Below are 21385 nucleotides of genomic sequence, written 5' to 3'. Positions count from 1 at the left end.
GACTCAGTGAAAGGGAACACCCTACAAACCTGAGGACTTGAGTTTAATTCCCACAAGCTAGAAATTGAAAACTGACTCATACACATTGTCTTTGACTTGCACAGATGTCAAATGGCAAGCATGTACCTGTACACAGAGACATATAGACATACACACGCACAAACACACACACACACACACAGACAATTTTTCTTTAAAATAAAAATAAAAATAGATATAGCTGATAATTATTTATAGTTATATATCATAAAACCAAGGAACCACTTTTAAAAAGTGGGTGATTTTTAATTAATAGTATTATTGTAATCTTCCAATACATGGTCTTGAATTTATTTGTGGAGTAGTAGACCAGAAGGGTTGGTAATGACTGAATATTAGTTTTTTTTATGAATTTTCAGGTATGTTTAAAGTTGCATTTTAATAACATTAATGAATCACCTGGTGTTTCTGTTTAGTCAAACTTAAATATCCAAATCTTCATGATCTATGATGCCAATGTTGTACTTCACCTCTAGCAAGGCCCTACCAGTTAGACAGTTAGAGTAAAGACATGCTTCTCTTCAGGAACACAGAGTGGTACCTCCAGTATTCTGCTTCTTCTCTACTGACAAATGTCTCTTTTCTGGATTGGAGGAATCCCACATTTTATTTTAACTGACATTATCAGTGTATAATATCAATACATGTGGATTGTAAATGATATATAACAGTAAAATATAAAAGGGAAATTTTCAAGTTCAAAGTTGCCACAAATAAACTACTTAGTAGTTTCAACATTTTCTAAATTGTGGTACTTGTACCTATTATGCAAAAACTCTTTTCTAAAATCTGTGCTATTATTTTCTGCCTCTTCTGTGAAAAACAGATCTCTTAGCCAAGATTTTAAAAAGCTAAGTACAATCAGAATTTTATAAATCATACAAATTTTATGTATCACATGGTAAAATATAAAAGACAGCAAATAGGACAGTTGTTCTTTCTCACTGCTACCATCTACCATCATAGCCAGGATCTGTTGATTCAAAATATTGGGCAGCCTTATTTTAACTTATTTTAATAAAGTACACTCTATGCATTGATTATGTATATGTGTATTTTTAATCACGTATATCTAGAAATATAAACTATTGAGTATTTCAGACTGTTGATTTTTCTGTAAAATTTTAAAGTCAGAAACACATGTTGAAGGTCTTTCCATATTACATGAAAGAGACAGTATGTTAAAAGGGTGATTATTCCATAGGAAGTATGTATTCACTATCAAAAGCAATTTTAGGTGTGTTAGTGTTTAGGCCCAAATGGAGAGTAATGGGTTTAACTCACATGCTATTTTTTTTTGAATGAGAATAGTCACCATAGGCTGATATATTTGAATACTTGCTCAGTAATTGGTGGCACTGTTTGGGAAGGATTAGGAGCATTGGCTGTATTGGGGGAGGTGTGCCACTGGAGTTGCACTTTAAGTTTTAGAAATCCCAAACCACTTGCCATTCCCAATTAGCATTCTCTTCACCTCATGTCTGTGGATCAAGATATAAGCTCTCAGCTACTGCCTAGAACCATGTCTGCCTGCCTGTTGCCATACTTTCTGGCACGAAGATCATGGAATCTAACCTCTTAAAACTATAACCAATATGAACACTTTTTTTTCTATAAATAGCCTTGGTTATAGTTTCTTATCAAAACAATAAAAAGGTAATTTAGAAAGACAGTATATTAATAATGATAGTATTCCATAGTGTGTGTGTATATATATAGTATGTATGTATATATATATATATATATATATATATATATATATATATATATCTGTCCACTATCAAAAGCAACATTAAACTATGTTCATGTCAGGTATAAAAGTAGAGAAATTGGGTTACTTGTGTATCTTAGGTCATTTTTCTTTTTAATAATGTCATTCAATTAGCCATACTAAAATTGTCATAACTCATACAATTCATCCATTCAATTTCTTATCCGACTAATTCATTGTTCTAAAACCACATCCACATTCATATCCATTTGCTTTTGGTTCGGTTGTAGTCTCTATTTCTCTAGAGCAACATGTTTGGCAGAAATTACTATTAGGGTTTAACTTAATTTTGTGATACAATATCAGGTATGCCCTTTGTTGTTTGTGGAGATCACAAAATTAGGATAATAAAAGCAAATCAGTAAAAGTACCCATCAAGTTTATGTTAACAATAGGTAATAAAAATAAACTCCTAAAAATCCAAAGTAACTGTGTTTTATTGCTTGGGTTCAATGAGAAAGTGCAGATAAGAAGAAATATATGATTGAACAAAAAATATGATCTAATGGTAATATATTAAAAGGAAACTTCACCAAACCTGTATATTCAGATTATTTTTGGCTCTTTTATATAGGGATATTTCCTTCTATTATGTGGCAAGTCATCTGTTACATTGCAATAGTGTGATCTATTTTTAAGAAAAGTAGCTCAGAGATTTCCATAGAGCTAGCTACCCTATATAAAGGCAACACTGTCAGCATTATGACTCTACTGCAGGAAATGGAGAAGCATGTTCTGAGCTTTAACATAACTAAAGTGTTAGTGTCTTGACATTAGATATTCATAGTGATAAGATGAAGCTAAAGCTACCAAATATGTTCAAAGATGGTATCATTTGGCAATGTCCCCAGGGCTCTAGAAATAACCTACTTAGGTCTCTCTCCTTCATTCTCTTCTTCCTGAATCCCACTTTCTCTTTGCCTTTTCTCTACCTTGTTCCCTCCTTGCCTTCACCTCTTCTTCAGCCTTATTCTCCCTTTCCTTATCTTGTCTCCTCTGTTTTTCTCTCAATCTTGTTCTCCCTTTTGTAGTAGAATAAACACATGGAATAATATGAGTAACAGGAGAAGAAAAAAAAAAGTATGTCAAGTCACCATTCTGAGATTTGAAGTAAATTTAAATAGATGCCTCCTAGTGCTTTAGTAAATGAATATAACTAACAGCGATAGGTGCTTAATGATTGTAATCTTTATTGCACAGAAGTATATTTTTATAGTTATAATATATATATTTATATATGCATATTTAAATTTTCAGATGTGGAAATAAATCATTCTAGCCAAACCATATCTCAATTAAATTGAGCTGTAAACCACACAGTTGATTACCCCAAGAACTCATTTTTAATGCATATGACTCTTAATGGCAATGGAAAGCATGCCCTTCACTGGTGATGAATGTTGCAACTTTTAACTAAAACAAGGTTACCTAACATATTATGGTTATCTAAGAGGCTGTCAAAGCAGTTACGACTGTGTAATTTTATAATTTGCATGCTCAGGTCATAACAGTTTTCTAAGATTAGATTGAAAAATGGAACAGGTGTAAAAGAGTTTCTTTATTGGAAGAAAATGATTTTGAGATTTTACTTCTATGGTATATTTTAATAACTTCATCTTTCTCCAATAACAGTTAGTTTTAGAAGCTACCATTTTGTCATCAAATGCTACGGTTGCTGTAGATGACATCAGTATATCCCATGAATGTGAAATTTCCTATAAGTCACTTCGAAGTACCAGCATACAAAATAAAGGTAAGATATCTTTTCTTGTGAGTATTGTAACCTTAAACATTCAAGCAATTTGCTCTTATTTATAAAAATATATTATATTCACTAGTATTTTATACAGGGTGCAGATCGACTTGATATATTTTTCAATGTTAAGTAATTTTATTTACAAAATAATTTATTGCTTTAAAGCCATCTTTTCTATTTCTTTCTATATTTTCCCATCTTATTCTCCTCCCTTATCTCCTGATTTTTGTCACTAGCACACTTCTCAGTAAATCCATCTTTCTTCATTCATATCTTCAGTTTTTGCATGTGACCCACTGAGTGTAAAGTTCTTGCTTGTGTGTGGCTGAAAGTATTTCCATGGAGCAATGACAACTTACCTTTAGTTATACCACTGAAGGTAATGTCACACTCCCCCAATATGTATTCATTCCCAGCACTGCCTCTATGAAGGGTGGAGTATCATGGGACCCTACCTCATTCATGCTGAAATGTTGAGGGACCCAATCTTGTGCAAGTCTTATGCTGGTAAGCATGGCTTTATTGAACTCGTGAGCATAATGGCCATGCAACGTAAAAAGGACATTGTTACACATCTCCCCATCTTGACTCCTATAATCTTAGTAATATTTCTTCCTTGATGTTCTCTGAACCTTAAAAGGGGGTGTTATGTCTACTATAGTTTGGGTAGAGCATGTCACCACTACTTATGCTTGGGGCTTGGGAGAATTACATTTTTCATCATTAACTACAGACTGCTGAAGAAAGAAACTTCTCTGGTAAAGCCTGAATCCAGAACTAGTGTGTAGGTATAAAACTGAATAATTATAAAGACATATAACAACAGGATTGTTTAACAAAATGATAGCAGTAGGCTTTTCTTTAGGACCTATAACATATCTGTCAAGTTTACAGAACTGGGAATGAGTTCCTATTTATGTAATAGGCCTTAAAAACAATCTGAGCTACTATTCTAAAGATGATCAAAAATACACAAAAGAGGAACTTGGATAAAGTTATGCTGCAAGAAAGGATAATGATAGTCCCAGAGGTTATGAGTCAGCTGTGAGTTATCTTTCTAGAAGTTACTGGCCAGGGAGGGTGCTAGGGTCCCTCAAAGACTATGGCCTATGTTCTTGTTTGTCCATCAGAATTGATACTAAGACCCTATTGTTGAAGACACTGCAGCACACTTTGGTCATAGACCTTAGAACAATTAAACTAGAGCTGAATTGCAAGCTTCTTCTGTACTTGTTAATCTTCATAGTCCCCCAGAAAGTGCTATGTATGCCACTTTGGGGAGAAAATTCAGACCAGTCTGCATAGCCAGCCAGCAAGCCACACACACACATATACACACATGCATGCACACACACACACATGCATGCATGGACACACACATGCACACACACACACACACATGCTCACACACGTAGACTATACTACTTTCTATTGAGACCTAGAAAAGACAAATTTTAGAAATTAATATTTCAACTTAAAATTATATTTATGGAGTATGCTTTCAAAATTTGATAGATACATAAAATGTGTAAAAATCACATATGGGTAGTTAGCATTTTTAATATGTCTAACCATTTAACTTTTAATTCATACATAATAAATGTGTACATCTATGGATGAGATTATGATTTTTCCATACATGGATATGATATATACTGAAAAAATCAGGTCATTTAATACTCTACCTCTTCTTTATTGGAACTTTTGAATGTATCTACCAAGTCATAAAATCTGTAAATGATTATTATCAACTTTAATCATGCCACTGTCCTGTAGATAACATAACTTATTGCATTTATCTATGCTTATCTTAGTTCTTATTATCTAGCCTCTATCTTACTTTAGTCAGCCTTCTCAGCCTATAGTAATCTGTACCATGTATTCCAACTGGCTTATTTAAATATCCATATATTGGAAAAATACAGTATTTGTCTGTTTGTCTATCTGTCTTATATCACCTAGCTTAAGCATGACCACATCTTTCCATTTGATTCAAATAATGGACAGACGAATCAGAGACCCACTCATTCACATACTCAGTGATTATATAAAAATACTAAACTAGAAGACATATTATATGCACAGAGTTCGTGGTTGCTGGTCTGTGCAGGCCATGTGTTTGCTGCCTTTGTCTCTATGAGTTCTTTATGAATTTTGATCATGTTGATTTGGAGGGCATGCCTTCTGTCTCTTGCACTCTTTTTGCCCTTTATTCTGCAGGCTTCCCTGAGCATTGGAGAAATGTATTTAAAGAGGCCATCCCATTTACAGCAGTGTTCCATGATCTCTTACTCTCTGTGTAATGTCTGTGGGTTTCTGTATTTATTCCCATCTGCTGTGAGTGGAAACTTCTCTGATGATGGCTGAGCAATGCACAGATCTCTGGGTATAGCAAAATGTAATGTTATTGAAGTCATGTTATTGTTATATTATTTTAATAGCACAGTAAAATTGGGTTTTTTACTAGATCCATGGGTTATCTGGTTTCAGGTCCTTGGGGTTCCAAGCAGTGTCATGTATGGATTCTGTTTGTTGTGTGGTCCTAAAGTCAAACCAGTTGGTGGTTTCCAAAAGCTTTGTGCCATTATTGCCCTAGCATTTCCTGCAAGCTGGGCAGCATTGAAGATCAAATGATTTCTGATTGCCTTGATGTTTCTATTTTGGTAGCATTCTCTGTACATTCCAGTACCAAGGATGCTATAACATTGGCGTGAAGGCTCCATATATGCACTAGCTTGACTTCTCCATGTCCATTGAGTTGTGTAGCTGTTGTCTTGTTATCAGCCACTTATGATGAACACATAGTTTGGCTCCATATACTGGTTATAAATACTATTTTAAGTAGAAATTCTTTATTGATAATACATTAATATTTTCAAGATATTAATTACTTTGTATGTATAAGAATTTTACCACCAAGTATGTCAATGCACCATGTGTGTGTAATGCCCCTAGAAGCCAGAAGAAAGAAAGAGACCTTGTGAAGAGAAATCTTTGATGCCTTTCTTTACTTACAAGGATCACAACTTACATTCCTTTATACAAAAGACAAGTTAACAAAAGAGAATTTTTCTTAAAGTTTACTTAAAGTTTAATCTAACAAAGGAAAGTTCAGGAATAAAAACAGAAGTGACTAAGATAAACTGTACACTGTGTGCTTAAGTTCCATAAAGGATGATGACCACGTGAAATAGGATTGAATGATAGAGCATAGGATGCTGCAGTAACAGATCAAAGGAGGAGACTGAGCAAGGCCCACAGGCTCAGAGTCATCTAGTCTCTGTGCATCATTCCTTCTACTTAGATATGGTATGGACTTTGAATAGAGTGAGGGTCTTATGACCCATCATCATATGGGTATGTCATAGAAATTGAAATGGTCAGCAATCACACAGAGAATGAGAAAAGGTCATGTTGACATGACTTTTGAAGTTCTCCTGGTCTCTCTCAGACTTAGGCACTTTGTTAACCTTTTGTTTCAGATACGAGAAGAAAGAATGCTAAGAAAAGTTTTAATTATATAAGTGAAGATGACTTTAGCAGGTTTGTGAGAAAACTTGATACCAAGAACTAATAATTCTTTTTGTGAAATTAGAATTCTTTTTATATGTCAATCAGTTACTTAGATAATAAATCTAGCTGGGCTGAGTTTAGATGAATTATTCCTGAAGTGCTAATAATTTTTACATAATGAAAATACCCTCATTCTCTCTCATAGCATAAACTAGATCAAAGTGTGTCTGCAGTGTTATGATATGATCTCATTCTGAATTAAGCCGTCACCAGGGAAGAAGCTTCATGAGATCCTGGTCAAAGGAATTTGAAAGTGTTCCCATTACATACAGGTAGTTGTCATGTGTGTGGGGCAGACTGCCCAGGCCTTTGAAAGACCTTGTATCTCAACTGAAGCTTCTGAAAGCCTTCTCTAGCATAAAGAGAACTGTACTACTTCAGAACATTTTGTTGCACCGGCCTGTTCTTTACATTATGCACACATAGACCATGGCTAACTTGTTGGATTTTGAAGTCTTACAGCTTTTTAAAAAGTTTCTTCTTTTAGTAGTTTTACTGACCATTGGTGCTTATGAAAATTTGTTTTGTTGAATCAATTAAAAATACTGTTTAATCACTGATAGATGATAGAATGCTTCTCATTCTCTTGATCTTAGTTTGAAGCTTCGTTTGCATTTCTAGAGCACACAAGCTGTATTTTATTTAGCAAGGTCTGTGTTCTTACACAAAAGAGGACAAAGAGAATAGATAGAGGCCATCTTGGCTTGAAAGTGTGACCCATTCTGCCAGGATTTATGTGTCTATATTTACCTTCTGAATGTGTGTGTAAACTGTACAAGTGCAGTGAATCTGTCCAATGAGGATTATCAGATTTTAAGTCTTAAACAGAAGATCTGAAACTATAAAACTCCTATAGGACAGTAACATTAGCTACAGATAATAGAAGGAAATAGTGTGACTGTATTAACCTGATGTAGACACAGACTGGGAAAGAACAAGAGGTGAAACTCTACCTGCTGATTGATAAATATATTTGTAAACTGTCTATATTATGGGACGGTATTTGAAAAATATAAAGAATACATTTAACTTAATAACAGAGAACCTGGTAGAAAAATAGGCAAGGGACTTGAATGGAATTTCTCTAAACCAGATGTAATATAGCTAACAGACACATGAAAACTTGCTTACTTCTATTAATCATCATAAGACAACATTGTGTATACTCTTGAATACTGATGGTATTCAACATTGTGTATAATGTATACTCTTGAATACTGATGGTAGAAATGTGATTTTCAGAGTTGTAAAGAACAATGTGGGGATTCCTAATGAAGTTAAAAGGAAAAGCATCATATGACTTGGTTATTCCTGTTCTGGGAACTAAACAAGGGGAAGAGAAATCGTACCATTATGATATTCCCAGCCATGCTGCAGAATTGTTTATAATAGCCAACATAAGAAAATAACCTGATCTTTCTAATGAGATCCTGTTATTTGCCTGAAGAAAGATAAACTGGTATTTGTAGTAAATGAAACAAATAAGAAAAGGGACAAAAGTATTACACAGTTATGCTGAGATGTAAAACAGTAATATATGCAGAGAAATAATATAGCCATGAATATGAGGATCTGAGGAGAGGAAGTGGGAAGATGCTGTAAAAAATACAATGTAGGAAATATATAAACTATGCAAGTCTAGTTGATAATATTGTATATATTGGTGATTTCTAACAAATGAGTAAATGTAATTAATCTTACAATTATTCATATAAATACACACACACACACACACATACACACACACACACACACACACACACATACAGAGTACTCAAACTCCAAATGCTAAGGATATGAGATGGTAGACATGAGACATGATAATGTGCAAAAACTACAAATACAAATACCCTATCCTTTAGGTCAAAATGAATACAAGAGGTAGGTACTATAACTGTCCTCATTTTATAGACATTATTATTAGCAGTTTTTCTTCAGGAAATGGAAATCAACACAAGTAATTTAAACAGTCAAATTCCACCTTGAGGAATTATGATGGAGTAAAATGTAGACAGCTACAAAAGGAAGAATACAACAATAAAGAAAAAAGAGTTTCCAGGACTACGAGAGAAAGCAAAGAAGGAACAAGTAGGTGATCTTACTGTCCACATGTATGAGCTGTTACATGAAGACCTTTGCTTGGTGACTGGGTCATAGCTAATGTGTCATGAAGATGCCCATGTAATGATATAATAGTCCAATATGTTCATGATGAAAGAGAACTATAATTCAATTTCTTTTATTGTGTGCCGTTATAGGGCCGGGACCTAAGTAAACAGCAAAACCCCACTGGATCACCCACCCCCAACAGAAAGAAACTGCTTTTACTATAATGTCTGACACTAAAATGTTAAAGAAATAAATATTTATAAGCTGAAAGCAAGCTAGCTTTAAAGCTGGCATGATGCATTTATTACCATCACACTTGTTTACTACAACATCCTCTATAACTGGTGGACTCTAAAGACAGCTGGCCTCTAAAACCTGCTCTCCTAACAGCATGCTATACAGCCCTTCTGACTTTTCAAGGTCATCCTGACCCTCAGATTGAAATTTCCCAGTGTCACCCCCATGGCTGATTTGAGTAAGAGTAAGTTTCAACTAGTGGATGACACTTATTCTAGGCAGAGAAACTAATCTCGGAGGCTTCAAGGATGCCACATAGAAACATAGTGCATGCTTTCTGTAGCACCAAGGAGTAAAGTCCTGAGAATAGCTATTAGTTCTTTTCCTGTAGGAATATAAAACTTTTATATACTATGTTTTGATCATATTCATCTTTGTCTCATAGCTTCTCCCAGATCCAAACACCCTCTCTACCCACTGAACATTATGTTCTTTCTCTTTAAAAACCCCCAAACCTATATCATATATTATGAATATTTTTTTAAAAATAGGTTCATAGACATAAAAGGACTATTATCTGAGCAGTAATCATAGTGAATTGACTTTAAATTTATCAAATGAACTCTCAGCCTCTGGAGTTCTAATTTGATTTCTGTGCTAGCTGTTTCTTGAAATGTTAATTTTCTCTTATGAATCTGTTTATTCTTAGAATTGCTAATATGTCATTCCTTTTAAAAATGCATCATTCATTAAAAATTCTGGTTTAAGTTAAGATGAGGTAAAGGCTCGTGAAGACTTTGAGACATCTGTTTTTCGTATTCTTTCAGCAAGGATGTTTGAAGGAGACATGACTTTTTTACTGGGGTTCTAGCTCTGGACTTGCTAGTATAATGAGTTTCCCATAGAAAATCCAAGTCCCTTACAATTTGGGGCTTCCAGGCCTAGAGGAAAAAACAGTAACCCCTCAGGAGCTCTATCATAAATAGAATTTCTACTGCAAAAGGAACGGGACGGTTCTGCTATAGACCTTCAAGTATTTTTTAATCTAATTTTTAAAATTTATTCATGTTACATCCTGCTCACTGACACCCTCCTGGTCAGTCCCTCCCACAATACTTTCTCTATTCCCCTTCCCATTCTCCTCTAAGTGTATGCCTCTCCCCCTCCCCAGCTCTTCACCCCTCTATACTGCTCTGGCACTATGTCTTTGAGAGGCTAGGCGCTTCATCTCTGAAGGCAGCCCAGCTAGAAGAACATATCCCATGTACCGGCAACTGCTTTTGGGATATCCCCTGTTCCATTTGCTTGGGACACATCTGCTACAGATACAGACACCCACATCCAAACAGTGGATAGCTTGGAGACTCTTATAGAAGAATAGGAGAACGGATTGTGGATAGAAAGAGATGGGAACTCCACAGGAAGACCAATAGAGTTCACTAACCTGGATGCTTGGGACTCTCAGAGTCTGAACCACCAACCAAAAAACAAGATGGTCCTATAATTTCAAATATTTAATGTTTTAGTTGCAACTTAATACAGTTTTCTTACTTTTATAGCTATCACTACCCCAATCTAATTTTATTTTCTTTTAGGATCCACTTCAAATATTATTAAACACATTAAAATTTAGAGTTCTAGTACTTCTGTATTATGTTCAGATTTTAGAAACATAAATATACTTCATATATTCAATCTTTATAAATGAGAGAGAATTATTTGAAAATAAATATCTGAGATATGTAGAAACTGTGGTTTTACAGAATGTTGGTAGCTTTGGATAACTTAATATTTTATATTTACTTTCATTGGAATATAATTACATTGCTAATTCAGTGTACTTGTTTTTAAGAATCATCCCCCTGCCTCCCTTCCCTTCCTCTCCCCTTCCCTACCCCTTTTCCTCCCCTCCTAGTCTCTCCTCTCTTCTTTACTCTTCTCCTCTTTACCATTTCCTTCTCTTCTCCCTCTGTACCTCCCTGCTGAATCACTAACATGTGTTGTTAAATTCCTCCTGTGTATTTTCATCCTAATGGAAGTACAGGCAATTTTAGTCATAGGAATTATTTACACAATTTTGTCATTGACAATCTCACAATACTCTTATGACATACCCAAACTTAAGGGCTTGAGCATCTCCAGGTGATGTAATTAAGGAATTACATTATACTGTAATGTAAGTGGTCCATCATTGACAAAACTACATCTCCATAATTGGGTATTTATACCCTATTTTGACTGGACATTTTGGTCTTCAGAAACCATGAATGGGGTGGGCTTCATAATGAAAGTTTGCTGCACATGGTAGGTTAAGTTTAAAACATATGTCATAAAAGTTCCTGTCAGATGATTTATTACATAGGTCATGTTGTCATTTGCGAAGATGATGGCTGGTCTGTGTGTTTACATTGGAGGCAATGCCTACAACCCTTCTGGTTATCTTAGTCCTCAAACCAAACTGAATCTCACCTCTGACAAGTGGGTAAGTGGGAGTCAGTGGCAGAGAAAAGTCAATACTCAAGTTTGTCCTGGTTCATCCACTCCTCAGAACAGGTTATTTAATGCTAAGTCAATGGCAAAGAACACATGATTAGTGTCATTGCTGAAGGGATCTGCTCATTTGCTTAGACAAAACTGTTGCTTTAAATGAGCTTTTGGCCTAAGTTAATGTTTATTGCTGCTAGTGTCCCCTCTGCTGCATTATGCCAATAAGCAGCCATATCATACAATAGGAGGAAGGATTCAGATTTTCATTGTTCAAAGTCAAATCATAAATGGACTTTCATTTTTCATTGTTATCAAGATACTGTTCAGAAGTTTCTTCTTTAGCCAAGAAACAGTTTTGCTAAATTCTGGGGTGGTGAGATGCTTCAGCAATCAAGGATTCATACTGGTCACACATAATATGATTGAGATCTCAGCACCAATATTGGGTAGCTTAAAATGACATTTGATGCCAGTTCCAGGGGTTCTGATGCTTCTGGCCTCTGCAGATACCCTCATGCTTCCATATACCCTTGTCTTAGAGTTTTATTGCCATGGAGAGACACCATGATCAAGGTAGCTCTTATACTGGGACAACATTTCATTGAGACTGTCTTACAGGTTTAGAGGTTCAGTCCATCTTTGCAGGAAACATGGCAGTGTCCAGGCAGTCTATTTAGTGCAGAACTCAATGAACTTTGCCAAAGATAAGCTAGCAGCTCAGAGAACAAAATGAGTCCATATTTTCCTGATATACTTAGTTATCTTTAGGAGCTTTTGCATGTTTCTCTAAACCATACCCTGCCAGCATCCATACTGTGCATCCCTTTCATTAAATTAATGCATTGAGCAAAGCTTGCATTTTTTGAATTTTCAGAGTTGTTGGGAGGACTGTCAAAGTATCTCTAAATTTGCTAACTGTTGAACAGCTTTCTTAAAAAAAAAAAAAACAAAACAAACAAACAAAAACCAAACAAATGAAAACAAAACTAAATCACACTGGAACTGAGACCTGGTTTAAGAAAGCCTGTCAAGGTTTTTATGAGTAAAAACTTCCTTCTCCTGTTCTCAAGTTTCAAATTTGCATACATTTTTCTAGTCTGAAAACCTAAACAGAATAATATAGTTAAAAAACTCCCTAATAGAAAGTTGTTACTGGTGAAGATTCATCATTTCTGTGACATAAAACTAGGACATGGAGAGACAGCCCATTAATTCTTACTTATCAAAGTCATTGATAACAGAGGAAAACTGAAATGTATTCCCACAGACAGGTAAAAGCTACTGAGTAGCCTGTGGTATTTTGTTGAGTCTTAAGATAATATTAAATCAGAAGAAGAAAGCTAGGGGAGAAGGATAGTGATTGCCCTTAATTGAAAATTTTATTAAGGTTAAAATCGTGCTATTTATTAAAAAGCTTTTCAATGATTACATAAATTATACTTTAATGTCTGTCTGGGGACCAATTTTTCTTTCTGATTCACTATTTTGAGTCATTTGGAATATTGTTTTCACTGTTACAGTTCAGAAATCAGAATTATAAGTGGTTTCCAGGGTGTTGGTGATATAAACTTTAGCCATTTTGATCTTTCTCTTTCCTCTCCTCTATTGTTTCTAAACATCAGTTTTCATATTCAAGTTGGTAATCTCTGGGTAAGGTATGGAAGATGTATTAATCTCTTCTTGTTTAACATCATCTTCTCCAAACCATCTCGTCAAGCTTTGCCACCATACTGATGGTGTGTTTGCTTCTTAGGCTTACCTTAGCTTATCTTTGGGGACTCAGTGTGAACAAACTGTAAGGGTGATTTAATAACAGTTATTATGCTCTTCTCACTACTGACTTTACTCCAGACCATTCTGAAGGGCTCTGATATCTATCCATCTCTTTGTAGCTAAGTGAAGAGGGGTTCCGGGAAAGTGAGGTCAGAGTTGCTGAAGGTGCAGGTTCAGAGCTGGACTCGAAAGTGTGTCTTGGGTTGATTTTCATTTTCTCCACAGAATCTTCAGGAAAATTAAATTTGTAAGATTCTCAGATAATATAACCACCCTCCACCCATGGCACTTCACCCATTACTTCTTGAATTATAGTCAGTATATTTTTATTATTTTCAGCATTTTGGTGAGTTTGTATTTTAGCAAATACAGTTTTCTCCTTCAGTGAGGAGTACATGGATAGACTCTAGACAGATGTGCATAAAAGAGACAACTACTTCATTGTCAACCAAATGATTAATGCCTGCTATAGGAAATGGTTCAAGAGAAGGAAAAAAATAATTGTTTATTAATTCTTAAGTGAAAGGTAGTTGATAATTTACATGGTGAGTAGAAAATATCAGTGAAAATTATAGTAGTAGAAAACTGTGGTTTCCCTCATTGGTAATAAGGAAAGGTCAGGATAGCCAGAAATTAGTGATTTATCTTTAAGTGGTTTTTTTTTTTTTTTTTTTTTTTGGCCAATACAAATTAAAATTTTACCCATCAGGTAAAAGTGATTAATTAAAATGATTATATATCAGACTAGGTAAATTGTGTTTGATATTTTGCACTTCTTGGTAAAATCTCAATTATCCTCAGAATTGGAAGAGGGATCGGTCATTTTGGCACTAAGTTTATATGATTACAATTCTCAGGATCATTTCATGTTGTTCTCAGCTCCCTTATTTTGAACTTAATCATTTTAAAGATCCAGCTCCAGCCCAGTCTAATTAGTGTTCATATATCTTTAGCACCATTTAGTGGTTCACTTTAGTTTTATTATAGTACATGCCTAATATTTAAATTATTTTATTGCTATACTACATTTCATATCCTTTCCCAATTATTTTGTGGGTTATTTTTATAGAGTAGCATGGGCCTTCTCTGTGATTTCTTTAAGGCAATCACAATATTTCTAGGGACTAAAGAAACGTTTAGAGCATAGTTCCAAGAACTTAAGGGTCTAAAAGAATATCAATTCTGACTTCAAGTAGTACCGGGAATAAATGGTCTCAAATAGAGTTCCACAGAAGCACATCATAATGTAGAAACATTTAAGAAAGGAGTCATTCAAGTATTTATAAGAAATATGTTGCCTTCAAAGAATCACTTCTAGTTCTCAGTAATACAAAGAATGGAAACAAGCCATCTGCCAATCAATTTTTTGCCATTGCAATAAGACTATTTTCTATTAGTGTACAAGTTTTCCATTGTATGTGACTAACCACTACAAATGAAGTGACTGCAAACAATGTTCATTTATTGAAATTAGATCTTTGCATCCATTGGTCTAGCATCTGTTGATTGCACTAAATAAAGACCAAAATTTTTTAATAAATTTTCACGTTTGCATGGACAGAATTCTGGAGCCAGTTCACCTAACCGTAGGACAGCTCTGTCCCATAGTGCTGGAGACCAAAAGCCTAGAATGATATGGCTTGCTTCTTCCTTAGCACTTAATACGGTTGTAATCAAAACATCTGTTGATATGAAGTTCCTCTCCAGACTGTGAAAATAGCTATTTCTTGGCCTCTTCAGGTTGTTGGCATTACTGGGTTCCTTGTGGCTGCAAGACCAAGGTTCTTGTTGCATGATTTTGGTGCTTAGAGCTTCTTCTCTTTACTTGAGTTATGTATATTCTTACTCATGTAGCCTCTATCTTTAAACAAGCCCTGAGATTTCAAGTCTTTAATTTTGTTTTCTCCCTCTCATTTTTTTCTTTAGATGATGAAATACATACAATATAAAATTTAATAGTGGAAGATATGAGTGAGTTTGTAAAGTACATACTTTTGGGTATGAAGCTGAGTATTGAAACCTCAGCACTTCATAAAACCTAGATTAGTTGTTGTTCATAGTAATAATCCATGCACGCAGAAGCTAGAGGGAGGAGAATTAGAGTTCAAGGTCATCCTCATCCACTGTCAGCCTGAGTTAAGCTATTCTTGGCCTCAGAAATAAAATATAGTCTTAGGCATCTTTACTGTGCTATAAAGCAGTATTTATGTATCCACGTTGTCACAGAACCATCACCACCATTTATCTCCAGTGCCTGTCAATCTCTCTGAAACTCTATTAAATGATAGCTCTTTGTTCTCTTTTCTTTCATCCACAAGCCAATACTGTTCTTTTGTCTCTCTACAGAAGTTACACTCCTCTAAACAACTCATATAAATGAGCTACATAGTGTTCTATTGCTGAATATTGGCCTGCTGCACATAAAATAATGTCCTGGAGCTTTATGTGCATCATACCATATGACAGAATTTCTTTTTTTTTTTTTTTTTAAGATTTATTTATTTATTATATGTAAGTACACTGTAGCTGTCTTCAGACATTCCAGAAGAGGGCGCCAGATCTTGTTGCGGATGGTTGTGAGCCACCATGTGGTTGCTGGGATTTGAACTCTGGACCTTCGGAAGAGCAGTCGGGTGCTCTTACCCACTGAGCCATCTCACCAGCCCCAGAATTTCCTTTTTATTAAAGATAGAATAATAGCCTTTCTATGTACATTCCACCTCTTATTCATTCTTCTTTGTGTGAATACTTGAGTTACTCATATACTCTGGTCTTTGTGAACAATGCTTTTGTGAGAATTAACATACAAGGCTTTCATAACATCCTTTGGATTCTTTCTAGTATATAGCCCAAGCTGCAATTATTGCTTCAGCTATATTGATTCAAAATGTTCTCAGGCTTCTGAGGACTTGCCATGCTTTTCCATGAGAGCTATGAAATTTTACATCTCTATTAACAGTACATGAGCCTTTAATTTCTTTGTATCATCACATTTTATATATGAATATATATTTTTATTAGAGCATCAAATTGGACAAAGTGGTCTTCATTGTGCTGTTTGCATCTTTTATGTAATGTACTTTGCTAATACTCATCTTCTTTTTACCCTCTGTTCTTTTCCCTTTCCCCTTAACTTGGATCTCTTGTGCCTTCTCTAGCTCTCTCTCTTCTGCTTTCTGATTGCTTCCTGTGATCCCTTAGGCTCAACAAATAATGCTTATTTCCTGGTTCTGATCTTTACTTTGATCCATTTTCCAGGAGATAACATGATTTATATGATTTATTTCTTTGTTATTGCTAAATAATAGTTTATTGTTCACACATGTGGGATGGAGTGAGAGAGGGAGGGAGGGAGAGAGGGAGGGAGGGAGGGAGAGTGAGAGAGAGAGAACACATTTGCTTTTATCCATTCATCTACTTAGGTAAACTCCACTGGCTTCATAACTTGGCTATTCAATGGTAATGTGAACAGTTTAGCTGACATTTTCTATGATAGTATTAAATCTTTGGGTAGATGCTTATGACTGGAGAAGTAGCATCATTTTGTAGGTTTTTGTTGTTGTTTTGTTTTGTTTTTTAGAAACCTCATATAGCTTCCATAGCAACTGGACTAAATTGAATTCCCAGCCACAAGGCATGTGGTTTTTTTTTTTTTCCTTTTTATTTCTTCATTATAGTCATTCTAAGATAAGATTGGGTATGCACGTAATTTTAGTTTGTACATTCCTGCTGGTGGAAGATGGTGAGCATGTTTTCTTTATTAGCTCATCATTTGTTCTTCTTTTTAACATGTATCTTATGCCAACAAGTGCTTGCCGACAGGAGCCTGATACAGCTCTCTCCAGAGAGGCTCTGCCAGTGCCTGACAAAAAGAAGTGGATGATCACAGCTATTCACTGGACTGAGCATAGGGTCCCCAATGAAGGAGCTAAAGAAAGTACCCAAGGAGCTGAAAGGGTTTGCAGCCCCATAGGAGGAACAACATGAACTAGCCAGTACCCCCAGAGATCTCAGGGACTAAACCACCAACCAAAGAGCACAAATGGTGGGACTCATGGTTCCAGCTGCATATGCAGCATAGGATGGCCTAAACAGTCACTTATACTCAGAACCATGCCCATCCAAGAGTCTCTGCAGTAACCACTGATTGCTGTGAAAACAAACAATTGCTGTGACCATGGCTAGAAGAGAATTCACTAGTCTATGTATATAAACATAAATATTTAGAAGGCAAAGTATTACATGTCTGTTTAGCAAAAAATCAGGAATGGGATCCCTTCTGGGGGCTGCGACATACCTAGACACAGGCTTTTGGAACAGTATATGGTACCAAGCACATATTCTCTCCTTCTTTAGATTTTTGCAATATCTTATTTTACAAGTTAAAAATGTATAATTCACATATTAATATTCATTTTATGGGATCAATATATACAAAACAGTGTATGAAAAAGGTGTTGATAAAAATAATTTATTTAATGTTAATTTAACATATAGCACAGCTGTAGGCTTGCTTCCTCACTTGCTACTCCAGTGTTTCTTTCACCACCCAGTTTACTGACGACATTTGTTATTGTGTTCATTATGACTGCAGAACTACTTTCATAGATATACTTGTGGGACATTTTATTTTATTGTTCTGTGTTTATCTATCATCTCTATCTATCATCTATCTACCTATGTGTCCAACTATTTATCACCTATCTATGTATGATCAATGATTTGCTATCTATCTCCATTAATGCTACCCTCTGCAGCTCCTATGTATAGGAGGTGGTTTTTTTCTACTATTTTATTGCCTTTTTAATTTTATCGGTGTGGGTATGTTACCTGTATAAATGTCTGTGTGTTAAGTATGAATACTTAGAGCACATAGAAGCTTGAAGAGAGTGTCTGATTTTTTTTATTTTCTGGAACTGGAGTTACAAATGCTTGTGAAACATTATGTGGGTGCTAGAAATGGAATCCAGATCTTCTTGAAGAGCAGTAAGTGCTCTTAACTACTGAGTCATCTTCCCTGCCCATTATTGTCAACCCCAACTCATTTTATAGCTGTATTCTTACTCCTTATATCTTTACAGATATTTTACATGTTCTTTGTTTTTAAATTAATGGATAATAAATTATTAAATAGATAAATGATCACATAATAATTGTTATTTTGTCATAATTACGTACTTGCTTATGAATTGTAGTTTTCTCACTGTCAGGATAAATATATAATATATTTTATATGTATGTATAAACACACACATATACACACATACACACACACACACACACACACACACACACATATAATCTGGTATGTATGAAGAATTATTAAGGTAGGTTCTGGAATTTTACTTTTGCCGCAAACTAACCTTCACATGCTATGATTTCTGGGATGCTGATGGATGAGGGGAATTCTTGTCTGACACAGATGACCTTATCATTAAGGATATGATACTCAGTGTGGGAATTATGCCTGAGTTGCTCTTTCCTGTCCATTTAAGTGGGGGAACACAGAACTGCAGGTGTGCACTGGCTGGATTTGTGTGTCAAATTGACACAAGCTGGAGATATCATAGAGAAAGTACAGGCGGCTGGAGCCTAGAAGACAAAGGGCATGGCTGGAGAAGTGATCCAAGCCCTTGGAGGAGCCCAGACGATCATGAGTTGGATCCCAGACATTGGATAGTTGGAGATTGATTTTTGCTTTTGATTGTGACTGTGCCCTGATATTTTTCCCTCTTGAAGGAAGAAAGTATTTTAGTGCAGCCCACAGTTAAGAGACTTTTAATTGTAAAAGATATTGGGCATTTTAAAGGGATTGAACTTTTAATATGTAAAGACTGTGGGACTTTTAAAGTTATTTAGATCTTTGGGATGAATAACAAAGTAAGGGTTGAGGCTTAATAGTGATGTGTTTGTGTGTCAAGTTGACAACGGATCAATTGTACTGGCTGGTTTTCTGTCAACTTGACACAGGCTGGAGTTATCACAGAGAAAAGAGCTTCAGTTGGGGAAGTGCCTCCATGAGATCCAGCTGTGGAGCATTTTCTCAATTAGTGATCAAGGGGGAAGGGCCCCTTGTGGGTGGGACCATCTCTGGGCTGGTAGTCTTGGTTCTATAAGAGAGCAGGCTGAGCAAGCCAGGGGAAGCAAGCCAGTAAGGAACATCCCTCCATGGCCTCTGCATCAGCTCCTGCTTCCTGACCTGCTTGAGTTCCAGTCCTGACTTCTTTGGTGATGAACAGCAGTATGGAAGTGTAAGCTGAATAAACCCTTTCCTCCCCACATTGCTTCTTGGTCATGATGTTTTGTCCAGGAATAGAAACCCTGACTAAGACAAGGTGTATGTACACATGAAGTAGGTTTACATAGCAGTTAGGGATCTCATTCGTATACAACTCTTTCTTTACAATGGACTGCCAACCAATTTGTTTATTACTAAATGTTGTGAAAACTTCCCCTTTATTAAGTAGAATAGTCAGTTGTCCTGTGCAAAGCATAGATGTGTGCTATTTAATTATTCTTGAAAGGACAGTCTTAGACAAAATGGTAGTCAACAAGTTCCCATCTTAGGAGGTTGCCAAAGCATAAGAGACACATGAAGAATTGTCTAGTAACAGAGTCTGTGTTGAACACATCCAAGGATTACTTTAAAACTATATTACAGTTATAATATTTTAATAGGAACATTTATGGTTTAAATTTATTTTCACTGATAAATGAAAATATAAATTTATATATATTAAAATATATGCATGATAGTACAGTGAACCATTATTGTTTAAAAAGCAGTAATCCTGAAGATCAAATGCTGTTCTTTTTTATACATTGGCTTTCCCTTTTCCTGCAATTCTTTCTATTCACATACACAGACTTCTTTTTCATTTAATAGTTCATTTGCTAATCTTTTCTCTCTGTTATATATTGTATTTTAAGTAGTTAATGAGTATTAACTATTGATAAAGTTCAGAGCCCAATTATTTCAACTTTATCTTAACTTCAAGCATATAATCACCCAAAGACCTAATATAAGCTAAAATGAAATAAATACTAAAGTTGAGAACATACTTTAAAATATGGATACAGTATTAGTGCACTTGAAATTTGAAATAATAGCTGCATAATCAAAGCACAGCCTCAATGAACATAAGCCACCATACTAGAAACCTTAACTTTCAGTCTTCAATGTAAGTAAGGAAAATATCTAACAATTAAAAAAATAGATCCCAGGAAAGGTATAGAACTCTCTCTCTCTCTCTCTCATACATATACATGTGGATATGTATACAGTGTATACACATATGGGAGTGTGCACGTATGCATAAAGGTCAGAGACATATGTCGTGTCTTCTTTGAGTATTCTCCAACTTGTCTCTGTGACAGCGTCTCTCTGAAGCTCCCCCTGTTGTTTCAGCTGCTCTGGATAACCAATGAGTGACAGGGATCCACCTTTCTCTCCCACTCTCTTTCTAGAACTGAGGTTACAGATACTTATTGCCTGTCTTAGTTAGGGCTTCATTGCTGTGAAGAGATACCATGACTGTGACAACTCTTATAAAGGAAACTGTTTCATTGGGTCTAGCTCATAGTTTCAGAGGTTCAGTCTATTGTCATCATGACAGACTGCATGGCAGCTTGTTGCAAAC

General features: G+C 35.4%; 1 protein-coding gene across 1 annotated transcript in view; it reads left to right on the top strand.

The window, feature by feature from the left end:
• Positions 1-21385, top strand: part of Malrd1 (MAM and LDL receptor class A domain containing 1) — a 745053-nt gene that overhangs the window by 128361 nt on the left and 595307 nt on the right. Inside the window, exon 13 of the mRNA XM_021156265.2 lies at positions 3443-3563. Coding sequence (XP_021011924.1) covers positions 3443-3563 — 121 coding nt within the window. The remainder of the gene's footprint in view (positions 1-3442; positions 3564-21385) is intronic.

Source organism: Mus caroli, unplaced genomic scaffold (assembly GCF_978045245.1).
Source record: "Mus caroli unplaced genomic scaffold, Mus_caroli_1 scaffold_2, whole genome shotgun sequence".
In the NCBI taxonomy this organism is placed as follows: domain Eukaryota; kingdom Metazoa; phylum Chordata; class Mammalia; order Rodentia; family Muridae; genus Mus; species Mus caroli.
The sequence above is the reverse complement of the archived record's forward strand: the minus strand, read 5'-3'. Positions and strand labels throughout refer to the sequence as shown.